Genomic DNA, 11,893 nt, shown 5'->3' on the forward strand with positions numbered 1-11,893 from the left:
CGCGCCGATACGAAAACTGTGTGTGTTGAACCGTTCTCTCTCGGGGTGATTCTTGAGGAGGAGGCTGAGGCATTTCTCCACATCTGCCCTCGTGACGTACTTGCCATCTTCGCGCTGCAACAGCGGCTGCTCGTTCGCAGGCTCGGAAACGCGAGCACGGTAATTCCGGTATGCCTGCACGGGACAGACTGAACGCCCAGTCGCCGTCAGCGCTACAGAACTACCTTCCCCGTCTGGTCCGTCTTTGTGACCTTCAGCTGCACCGTTAGGCGGTGGCCAGCATCCATTACGTCCCCCATAACAAAATCCGCTTTGGGTCAAAACGGTTGGCGGCGGCTGCTGTTATTTCTCCAATACGGAAGAAGCCGAAGAACAGGAATGTGAACGTCGTCCAGTACAGGAGCTGTTCGTACTCTGATATGCCGGCCGCTCTTAAGGCGTCTTTCAAATATCGCATGTGCGACAGTGTCACCGGAAGTCGCCGATCTTTCTGTGGCGCTGCTAACCGGCGGTAGCCTTCAAGAGCGCGGTAAACGATGTCGTTGTCTGTGGGATTAACTGCGTTCACTTCACGGTGATGATTCCGGATGCCGGCGAGGTAAACCGTGGCCGTCCGATAGCATTTACCATCTGCATATAGTTTCGCTACAAATTCCGCAACAGTTCCCGGCGTAGCCGCTGGGGATGGCTGCGATTTAGCCGCACAGTACTGTTTGAACTGGTTGAAGGCAGTGTTGTACGTTGCCCGAGTAGACTCAGCGATATGAGCCTGCAGCAATTCGTTCAGCTCTGGGGTTGCAGAAGGCTGCCTTGAGGTCCGGGAAGATGTCGGGACAGTCCACCGGCAGTTGCTCCGCCTGTGGCGCTAACCGACGGAAACGCCTTTGCTGGAAACGAGAGAGCGCATCAGCTATTTCATTGTTAATTCCGGCAATGTGTTTAAGCGTTAACGTCATGCCAGCGACCGCCGCGGCTTTAACCAGGCGACGCATAATATCTAACACCCTGCGGTTTACTGATCTGAGACTCTCCCATGCATGCATGGCGCCAGCATTGTCGCAGTGGAAGACAACTTTCATGCCCGCTAGCTTCCTTCCCCAGACGATCACGCAGAGCAGTATCGGCACCATCTCGAGATATTCAATGCAGGGCTGCAGTTCAGTTATCCACGGTGGCCAGTGGAGCTGAAACCACGCCCCCTGACAGTAAGCGCCGAGGCCATGCGTTGCTGAGGCGTCCGTGTACAGGTGCAGCACATCCGACCGCGTCCAGTCCGGCTGTAAAAAGCATGCAGTGCCGTTCCATGTCGGCAGGAACTCACGCCACCAGTCCAGATCCTTGTGGAAATCGGAGTTTAGTGGGATCATTTTTTTGTTCCGGTGAGTCGATAACAACATGATCATGCGGCGAGTAAAAAGTCGACTTGCTGGCACGCACTTCGATGCAAACTGCAGGACTCCCAGCAGACTTTGAAGCTGTTGCCGGGTGCAGAAACGCTGAGATGACCATTCTTCAAGAGCCGCTTGTATCTGATTCTGCTTTCCGGTTGGAAGACTGAGGTTTGTTTCACAGAGTCGATCAGGATGCCCAAGAATATCAGCTGAGTAGCGGGTCCTTCAGTCTTGTCTTCCGCCAAAGGGACTAGCTCACTGCATATTTGGGACATGGTTTTCATGAACGTGCTGCAGTCGACGCTACCGGGCTTACCAGCAAAGTAATCATCCACGTAGTGAAGCATTGAGTTGAGACCGCCTCCTGCGCACTGCCCAGTCGATAACCTTGGCGAACTGCTCAAATATGTAAGGTGATGATCGCAGCCCGAACGGAAGTACCACGTCGAAGTAGTACAAACCGTTCCAGCGATACCCGAGCAGGTTCCAAAGGTCACGCCGGACCGGGATGAGGCGAAAGCACGGAAGCAAAAAGACGGGAATAACTTTGACCAAGCGCGACTTGGAATTCTTAGAGTGGATGGTACGAACAGAATGGTATACTCCAGATTTGGAAGAATCTGATTATACCTATAGACTGAATAAGAATTTGGAGATCAAGTTAAATCCTGTAGCATCCATGCATACACCGTCAGTTGAGTGCAGACAGCAAGATCGCCAAATCAAGTTGTGTGTGTTCACAATCATACAGTTGAGCAGGATGGCAGGATGGCAGATGTGTGCCTGCTTTTGTTGTTTTCTATCCACCTACGAAAGGCTACAGCGATAAACGACAAACAAACTCTGAAAATGGACATGTCAGACGTGAATAACCGCTGCAACAGCTTTGTAAACTGGCTATGTGTATTGAGTACTCCATAGCACGAATGGTGTTCGATGGATTCTTTTACAAGGGAGTGTACGACGAAATTCAGTGTTTGTATTGCGGCCATGTTATGGGAGATTGGCCAAATTCTCGGTATAAGCCTTTCTATCGGCATCTGTTTGAACGTCCGGATTGTCCTAACTCACAAGCAATGGCTGCTGGCAAGGATGAATCCGGATCGCAACATGATTTGGTTTTCGCTGCGCCAGAAATGCAAGAATACAAGACACGTTTTGCCAGTTATGCCGAATGGCCTGTAAGCAAGCAGCAGCATCCAAGAGATATGGCACACGCTGGATTCTTCTATGAAGGAAATGGTGATTGCGTTCGTTGTTTTCACTGCGGCGGACGCATTCACAACTGGGAAGCAATTGATGTACCGTGGGAGGAACATGCGCGTTGGTATCCAGAATGCCCGTACCTTACGGAGACGAAAGGAGCGGCTTTCATTGTGGAAACGCAAAAGAAATACGAAAAATCTGTGGTGTCTTGTTGTCCTTGTAGCACTGATGTGTAATACTGACATTTTCTGTGCATGACTTCTGCTATTTCGATTTACCTACAGATATCAGTGGAGTGCTGTTTTTAACGATTTGCTAATCTCTGAATGTTGTTTTCTGAGTGAATAAAAAAAGGGTGGGGAAAATCAAACAAAAGAAAGGGGCTTATCATAGACAGTGTACGTACGCCATTGTACACGGCCAGTACGCTATTGTACACCCTAGAATATAAGGGGGCGGTACTTGGTTCAAATTGACCAATACGCTATTATACACAGTACATGGACTTGACGCTATTGTACACAGTACATGGCCTGTACGCTGTTCGTACACACCATCAGACCAAACTGATTTGTACGCTATTTGTATATACAGTACAGTGTACAGACCATATTCCGCTATTTGTATACCCTAGACTATAGGGGGCGGTACTCAGGCTAAACCGACCAATAGGAGAGCCCGCTATTTGTACTACCATCAACCGCTGTGTTTACTACTTCTCTTCTTGCATGGCACACATATGCGGTTGTTACATCCTTGTAGCGTCTGTTAGGACAGCGCAACTAGGTAGCTTCTGATAGCTTCGCTGTTCTCTCGTCACTGAATGAGGACAGCGCGCACAAAAGAAGCAGATCCGGTTTACGACAAGATGCCCCGATTTTATTTTTTCCTCTTGTCTACTGATTGTGTACCAGTGTAATGTTTATATATTAAAAGAATAAGACTTTCAGAATTCCATTTCCATACAGTTCGCCAGGACTCTACACTGAACCAAACTTCGATAGCTATATACCATTTGATAGCCCTAAGTTTCTATAATTGCCATCAAAAGTCCGTTTTCAAAGCAAGAAAACGGTTTATAACAAAAGTTTAAAAAACCTTACATGCAAAGTCTATGGGAGAAGTGGGGAACGCACCACTGCAAAACGATCCCCCCACCATTGCCAGCAGAACAAGACATCTTTTGATGAATCAGCTAAAACGTTACCATGGATGAAATTTTAAGCCCTACATATTAGTCGAACGCCCTGAATTTATAGATTTCACCTCTAAAGCATGGTCATAGAGGAATATCAAGATCTGATAAGAAAGTGGAAGTCTCAGTGCAAAAATTTGGGGAACAGTCGGGGTTCTCATTTCCGAACTCAATTTTTCAGGTAGCCGCCCTACACAGAGCGGGTGATCGGTTTTAAAGTTGCTGCGCTCCTTTGGGCGGGTACGATATCTCGCTACGGTACATCAGCTCCACCACACGAACTGGCTTTTATAATCACTTTTGTTTCCGAAATTTTTTAGTACGTTTGAGGCTTTGAGCAGAATAAAATAAAAATGGCAAATACAGAGTACTAAAATTTTAAATCGTCAAATCCTGTAACAGCCCAATTTGCGCTATTTTCAGCGTTTTGATTTCACGGGAAAAAGCAGTTCGAGATTAGAGTAAGTAGTTTATGCCTTTATGGTGTGTTTACCCAGCATGCCACAGGGAGCATGCACTGCCACTACCCCACAGAGTAGATTATCGAAAACTGAAGCTTTAACAACCATTAGGGAAACCTGCATATTATTTAAAACCGTCTTTCGTTTAGCAGAATACATGGATTAAATTACATACTAATTAGCGTGGCCAACGGCGTTGAATGGATAGCTGCAGTTAACATGGGCCGAATGTTACATTCGCTAGAAGGTTTTGTGAAGCTCCAAGTATTTTATCAGTTTGTAATATTAACGAGCCGCAAAAGGCGCCGAGCTGTGGCAGGAGCGAAGCCCGCGGAGTAACAAGTTAGGCAACCGAGACAATTTGAGTACAACTATAGTATTTGACTTTGAAGGGAAATTTTTACAAAAATTTGACATTTTAATTAGAATTGAAATTTGGCAAATAAGTTAATAAGTGCTTAGCTACTTTAGCCTACTTAGTAGTAATTTCGCTGGTGTGTTTTCTTCATACAAAGCATTGTGGAGAAATATTATTATGTACGTATTAAAAAGCCTATTGATAAGAGTATCGACAAGGGCACCAGCGGTGTTTGACTGAGTCAAATTAATCGTAAATTATAAGGAAGGCTGATATCTGAAAATCGTACAATGCTTGGAAATAATAAAGTAAAAAAATTGCAAAGCTTTTAATAAGTTCAAAGCTGCTACTTAACAACTGAGTAAAATTCTCTTGATGGATGATCTGGAAAAAGATGAATTAGTGCTACCGGTAAAGCTCAAACCTGTAGAAAAAAGTGCTGTTTCCCGGGGGAAAAACTTAAATTTTTAACGTTATCTCAAGCTTCTAACCATAATGTAAGTGCAGCCGACGGGACGGGGAGACATTCACACCGGGTGTAATAGTAAATAGACACTGTACTGCGAATGTAAGTAATACCAGAAGATCGCTGTTCAGAAAAATGTTACGTTTCGCACAAAAAAAGTTATGGAAATACAGATACGTAGATATACGGCATATATGTACGGTAATGTACCTGTCTTTTTGAGTTTTGAATTAATTTATGATTTAACCATCGCTGCCACATTCCGCGCAGTTTGCGCGGGGTCTACTAGTTCTTACATAATTAGATAGTACAACTTCTCCTGCTTATGTGTGATAGCATTCATATTTTTTGCATCAGTGATACCGGAACAGCAACAAGTTTTGCAAGTGTACCAAAAGTTTGGGTCACCCCGACCCAACGTGGTTTGCGCACTTAGCCCAACGTTCTTTTGAAACCGGAACGGTAAAAATGGATATGCTAACATTGGTGGAGGTAAATTACATTTGGGTAACCTTTACGCGAAGGGTACCGGGTACAAAATGAATATTTTTTCGATAAGGAAAACAGATATGACACAGAAGCAGGGAGCAAAAATGGGAGCAAATACCTTTCCTTTATTGTGCAACAATAAAGCAACCAACAAAAACCAACAGAAAACCAATGCGGAAAAGCTGTGGAAAGTGGCTGTCAGCGAGCGGTCTCTGACATGCCTCTGGGCGGGAGTGGGAGCTCCTGCGAGCACCTTCCGACTCTGCCCCTGGCCAACCCGGTAGGGTGCCAGGATCCAATACCCGGTAGGGCCGGATGCCACTTTGTCTCTTGCCCGGTAGGGCCGCTGTCTCCAGACCCGCGGTGCATGCACTGAACGGCCGAAATCTGGAGGGCACTTTGTGTGCTGGAGGTTCCAGTGTGGTGGTTGGTGAGGCTTCTTCGGTCGATGAAGTACAAAAATAAAGTTTATAAGGCTCAAGTGAAACATCGTAGTAAAAAAGGTCACAATTCCAATTGAGAATTAAAGAAAGTAAGATCATAAGTAAGAGATCCCAAAGCCAATTCCTTTGGTTAGTAGGCTAAATGAGAACATCAATTTCTTTGGTTAATAAGTCTAGAAAAACCAGGTTTGGTTAAAAAACTAGACAAAATAGCTTATTCCGACTAGGCTTTCCACAGGGCAGGTTCTGCACGCACGGGTCCTAGTCAACGGTCCGCATAATCCGTTAGGATTGATCTGGTCTTGTGGATCCGGGGCGTCGGTTCCCAGAGATGTCCACAGTGTCCAGTGCAGTAATTTCAGCTGTGCGGAATATGGAAGGCACCGTTGCTTTCGCAAGGACAGTTTGTCCCCTTCCTTGTATGATGGACCTGACCGGGTTGGGTGGTCCGTGAGAGGTCCATAGGTAAGGCCTCTGGGCAGGAGCGGTACTCCTGCAGTGGGATGGACCAAAATGATGCAATGGGCCAGTCCCGTTAGGGTGGTCCATACTTTGGTCTGACATGCCTCTGTTGGACCGGACCCGTTAGGGTGGTCGATGCTCTGGCGGCAATTGGATTCCTGTCGGATTCCTTCCGAATGGCCAGAATGTGGTGATGGACCAATCCCGTTTGGGTGGTCCACTCACTTTAACTGATTTGGCCCTGCATGCCGATTTGATCATGCGGGTCGGGCCAAAACCTGCTAAGTTCGAGTGCACCCCGGTTGGGTCATGCATCTCGGGCCAAAAATCTTCCAAGTCCAAGAGGACCATAATGGGAAATTTTCTAAGTCCCATGACCGGAGTGGTGTAATGGACCAAACTCGTTAGGGCGGTCCAAACTCGGTCTCTGACATGCCTTAGGCGGGGTGTGGAGTTCCTGTGCGTCTTTGGCGGTTGCAGGACGTGAAAGTCCTGTATGGCCGGCTTTGTCTCTCCGTTGTGGACTCAGTCGTTTTTCGGCAGGCCACACCGTTTGGCGGGCCAAAATGGACTTAGTCGTTTCTCGACGGTCCACGGTGGATGGCGGGCCATAATGGCGCACCAAGGTAATTGGCGGGCCAAAATGGGCTTGGTCGCTTTTTCAGTGGGCCTCGCCGTTTGGCGGGCCAAAATGGACTTCGTCGCTTTTTTCGACGGTCCAGAGTTGATGGCAGGCCAAAATGGACTTAGTCGTTTTTTTGGCGGTCCAAGGTAAATGGCGGGCCATCACGGCGCGCCAAGGTAATTGGTGGGCCAAAGTTGCAGATTCGTTGAATCTGGTCCGTCTCACTGGCCGTGGGCCATGAGTTAACTACCATGTCAGATATGCGTTCCTGAGACCGTGACCATAACAAAAATTAATGGCTTCTGACGAAAACATCAGGTTGGCCTGGCCAAACCCCAAGAATTTAGTTGTGGGCGCCGGTAGGCGGTTACCACGGAGTATCCGGTCTGCTGACTAGGATGATTTTCATTTGGCCTCCGGGCGGTGAGTTCTTTAGTTTTGCCTCTGGGCGGTGGTGGTAAGTTGCCTCTGGGCTTCTGCCCCTATCTCTGGGCGTTGCATGCAAAGGTGGGCGTACCACAACTTCTATGTGGCTCCCTTTAACTCACTGGTTCCAGTTGCTTAGTATGGCAACTAGACTCGTGAGCCGCTTATGGTCCGTTAGGCTCATAGCGGGCCTGGTCCAACTTCTATGGGCAAGGACTTGTCCACGGCTTGCCGCAACTTCTATGTAGGCCATGGTTGATCCACGGCTTACCGCAACTTCTATGCGGGCCGTCGCCACCTTCTGGGCGCTGGATCTTTACCATGCCGGGGAACTTAGCTCGCGCCAAGTTCGGTCCAGTGGACTCCGTCGGATGGTCTGGGATGGCCAGGCCAAATTCATGGTCCTAGCCTCTACGCCAGAGCCAATCCGGGGAATCCGGTTAAGGTCCAGGGATTTTGGTTCGGTAAGGTAGACATTACATGGCCGTAAGCCACGTTTGTTGGGCGAGGGTAACAACCGTTGGATTGTACCCATGCTGGTAGTCAAGTCCGGTTCAGGCCAATGTCGGTCCAGGTTCAGGGCCGACATGCAGGAATGGCCGTCGGCCTATTCCTGCGCGTCTCCTTGGTCCTGGCGATCGCCGGCCCCTTCTGCGTTCAGTGGGTCGACGACGGTTTCTTCGTATTCCGCCATTTCCTGCTCGGTCGTGTTTTGTTGACCGGAGGCGCTGGCCGGTTGGACTTCTTGGCTGTGTTGGCCGGCCGGGGACTGGTTCTGTGAGGATGATGCCGCCGAGAGCTGAGAGCGAAACTTCATTGGAAGTTTCCGAGCGGCCGTTCGGTTAACGAACGACTCGGCTGCGTCATCGTGGTCCTTCGGTTCACGGTACAGGTAATCCTTGGCGCGGCTCCTGAAGGTATTCAGTGCGCTTTGGATCTTGACTCCTGCCTCGATCTCGTGAATCTGGTTTCCAAGCAGGGCCACGTGGGTGAGAAGTGGAGGGATGATCTTCCCTTGCCGGTACGCAACTTCACGTTCCCAATGGCTTCGCAAATGGCCTAGTCTGGCCGCGAAGATACGGATGACTGTATCGTTCTATGTATACATATAGGTCCCCGTTGGGGCCTCTTCGTAATTCTCCGGTCTGCGCGGGATTCGCATTGCGGCCCGTGCTGCTGTGACCAGGAAGCTGGCGTTCGCGTCCGGTAGGACGAACTGAGCCAGATACTTGACAACGTCCAGCTGGTCATCCCGCATGTGCAGGTCGCACAAGTCGTTCCAGTCCGGACGTGTGATGGGCTCACCCAACAGGTTAGCATCCGTAGCGCACGATAGTGCGTTACTACGGACGATCGGGTAGCCTTCGCGGTTTGCGATATGTTCCTCCATACTGAAAGTGTGGGACCAGTCTTTTCGCTGGAACTCCCGTTCGAGTCCAGACGACCTGGATGATGGCGTCAATCTTGGCCCATTTGGTCCGTGGGTATGGAATTGCCTTCATAATGTAATTCGTCACCTCCCGATGGGGACGTGGCCGGATATTGACGCCTTGGTCGGCCGCAAACTTGTATGGGTCGAAGTCCGCTGTAGTAGTGCTGACGTCAGATCGGGCCGGTGGGTCCGATGACGGCGGTGCGGGATCCGTGTCCATTGGGACATGGATGCTGATGTTCTGAGCCACTGAGCTAACAGTTCGCTCGGGCATCTTATTGGTGTGGGAGACAACCAGGCTTTCATCCTCATTCCGTTTTCCGGGCGAGGTCAGCGTTTGCGGCTCGCGTTCCTGAGGACGGCCACGGTTCTGGTGGCTGGTCTGGTCCTGGTGTCGGTTGTCGATATAATGGCGCAAGTCGTCTGGCTGCCGCGGTAGCGGTGCCAATGGCGCTGGCGCGGGCTTTTGAGCACGTGCCGGGTCATACTGACCTTTTAGGGCATCCAGAAGTCCACCTTGCATCTGCTGTTTGGCCACAAGGTCCACCATCTGGCTATTGATGGTGGCCATAAACTGGTCCTATGTCGCCGAAGTTGACACCCCACGCCCGTCGGGCTGAGGGCCTGGCGATGGCCGGCGTTGATGGGACTGGTCATGAGTTTTCGGGACGGCCGTTTGACCGCGCCCTGATGAACGGTTGGAACCCGTTTTACGGGACCGAATGCGATCGAAGTCGCGTTCTGCCTTCTTATCCAGAGCCGTTTGGCTAAGGATTGGCGGTTGTGTTCCTGCGCTGCTCCAGCCGGGTTGTCTGTCGCCGCTACGGTGCATATAGAGATCGTGGATCTCTATCTGTTCATGATCCCTCAGTAGGGGGATCAGGTGGCGTCCATCGCGGCTGGTCATGTGGCAGTACGCGTCGAAGTTGCCTCTAACCACTCCCAAGTAGAAGCAGTAGGCTCTGTCGCTTTCATCACGGAAGCCGGGTCGCAAGTGGTATGCGCAGGGGAAAAACTCCCGTCGAGAGTTATCCCTCCGGCCAGGTAAGTCCAGACTGTTGCGTCTGCAGTCCGTGCATCCCGAATCGTACTTCTGCTGTGGAGTCAGCCCCATTCTCTGTGGTAACAGAAATGAAATATACAGAATGCTGGTGAAGTCCATTTTTAGGACTGGTCCCTATGATTATTACGCCCTATAATTTTACGTCCCTATAATTTTTACAACCCGTCCCCCCCAGTATGCCCTATGCAAGTTCTATGCCGGGTCACTGGTGGTAGGAGTTCCGCTTCTGCTTCTTTTTGGTGGAAGCCAAAGTGGGTGCATCTGCGAGACGAGGGCCATAAAGGTCAGGCGGGTCTTGCCGCTTTTGGTAGCGCTGCTGGGCCTCAGGCTCATCAACCGTTTGGTCGAGCCAGCCTTCGCGCAGCATCTTTCTGACGACATGTCTGACGTCCTCGAAGATGGAGAATAAGCCTATGGTCCGGCCGTCGCCCGAGGCATATTCCGTCCCATCGATCAGCTGCGGATGATGCGCCATGTAGAAGAGCTGGTAATGGCCCAGCAGTCGTTTGGCAATTTCTCCACGTGTGAGGCCGAGGGTTTGCTGTGTGGTGGTCAGCACGGTGAGAATGGCGTTGCGCCATTCCCAATAGCCTTGAGGAGCTGCATCACGTCTTTCCGGTGGGAACGTGTAGAAGATTTTGCCGTTGGGCGTATGAGTCCTCAGGATAACACCCTCGTTGTACGCCATTTTGGATGTACTGACTCACTTTGGATTTGGACAGCCATCGGCCTTCCCATCTTTCGATGAGCTGGTAGGCCAAGTCGCCTGTGGCGAAGGTTGTACCCACTTGGGACAACGCTTCTAGGGCGGCTTTTACATATGACCATCCTTTGCCCGTGCTGGAGATCTTCATCTTCTTGGATGGATCTCCGCCCGGCCACTTTCTGGCTACTGTCGACCGCGATGGCGAGATATAGCCGATGCGTGGCTTCTCTGGGCACGGGTCTGGTAAAGTATGGCGGGTTTCGCCCGAGTCCGATTCCGGGGAGAATGTGTCTCGCACATGTCGGACAACCGAATCAGACGGTGATGCGCTTTGGTCACTGGATCCTGCGCCTACTGTGCCGCCCTGGTACGCTTGTTGAGTGCCTTCTGTTTCGCCCTGGTCCTCCATGCTCCGGTCAGCGGTAGGTGCCTGATTTTCATCACCTGGAGGTATTTCCATGCTATGGTCCGGTGGGACATTCATGGTCAATTTACCAGGGCTCTGGCCATCATCATCAGAATCTTCGGAGTCGGACTTCTGGGATGCCATTTCCTGGTCCTCCTGGTCCTTCTCTTCTTCTTCCGACTCTGAGTCCTCCGGTCGGGAGTCCTCAGAATCCGAGTCATCAGGTAGCGGGGTTGGCGACTTTCTGCCCCGCCCTTTCTTGGCCGTGGTCTTTCGACTCTTTACGGAAGAGGCTGATGGGGCCGGTGAAGGAGGCCGGGACCGGCCAGCTGCGTTAGGCAGTGACACAGTGTCCCGCGGCGAGAGCCGTTGGCCTGTCGCTCGCATCTGCGCCTCCTGCTGTTCTCTTCGAAGGGCGTTGTCCCTTCGGGTTACTGATGGTCTCGGTGGCATTTCTTTTGGCAAATTCTTTGGACCAGGCAGTTTGGCCAGTTGGGTCATATTGTATGCCTCCTTGGCCCTGCCTTTAAGATCTTTAGCCACTGCTCCTACCGCTTTCCGTCTGTTCGGGTCCCATCTCGTGCCAACATCGTGCGACACATACAGGCCCCGTTGGGTTTTCTGTGGGATGAATCCCGGGACAGCGAAGCGTAATGGTTCGGCGCGGTAGGCATTGGTTGTTTCCAGGACGCCATCTCTTACCAGTGCTAGTATTTCATTCACTAGCTGGTCACTGAGTTTCCATGGATCCATGGTTCCCTGGT

At 50.5% G+C, this 11,893-nt stretch overlaps 1 protein-coding gene across 1 annotated transcript; it reads right to left on the reverse strand.

The window, feature by feature from the left end:
- Window positions 1-755: 755 nt before the first annotated feature.
- LOC129601942 (uncharacterized) lies at window positions 756-1,367 on the reverse strand. The gene has a single exon (XM_055500883.1). The coding sequence runs from the start codon at window positions 1,365-1,367 to the stop codon at window positions 756-758; it is 612 nt and encodes a 203-aa protein (XP_055356858.1).
- Between the last annotated feature and the right edge of the window lie 10,526 nt (window positions 1,368-11,893).

Source organism: Paramacrobiotus metropolitanus, unplaced genomic scaffold (genome assembly GCF_019649055.1).
Source record: "Paramacrobiotus metropolitanus isolate TYO unplaced genomic scaffold, Prichtersi_v1.0 Parri_scaffold0000303, whole genome shotgun sequence".
In the NCBI taxonomy this organism is placed as follows: Eukaryota; Metazoa; Tardigrada; class Eutardigrada; order Parachela; family Macrobiotidae; genus Paramacrobiotus; species Paramacrobiotus metropolitanus.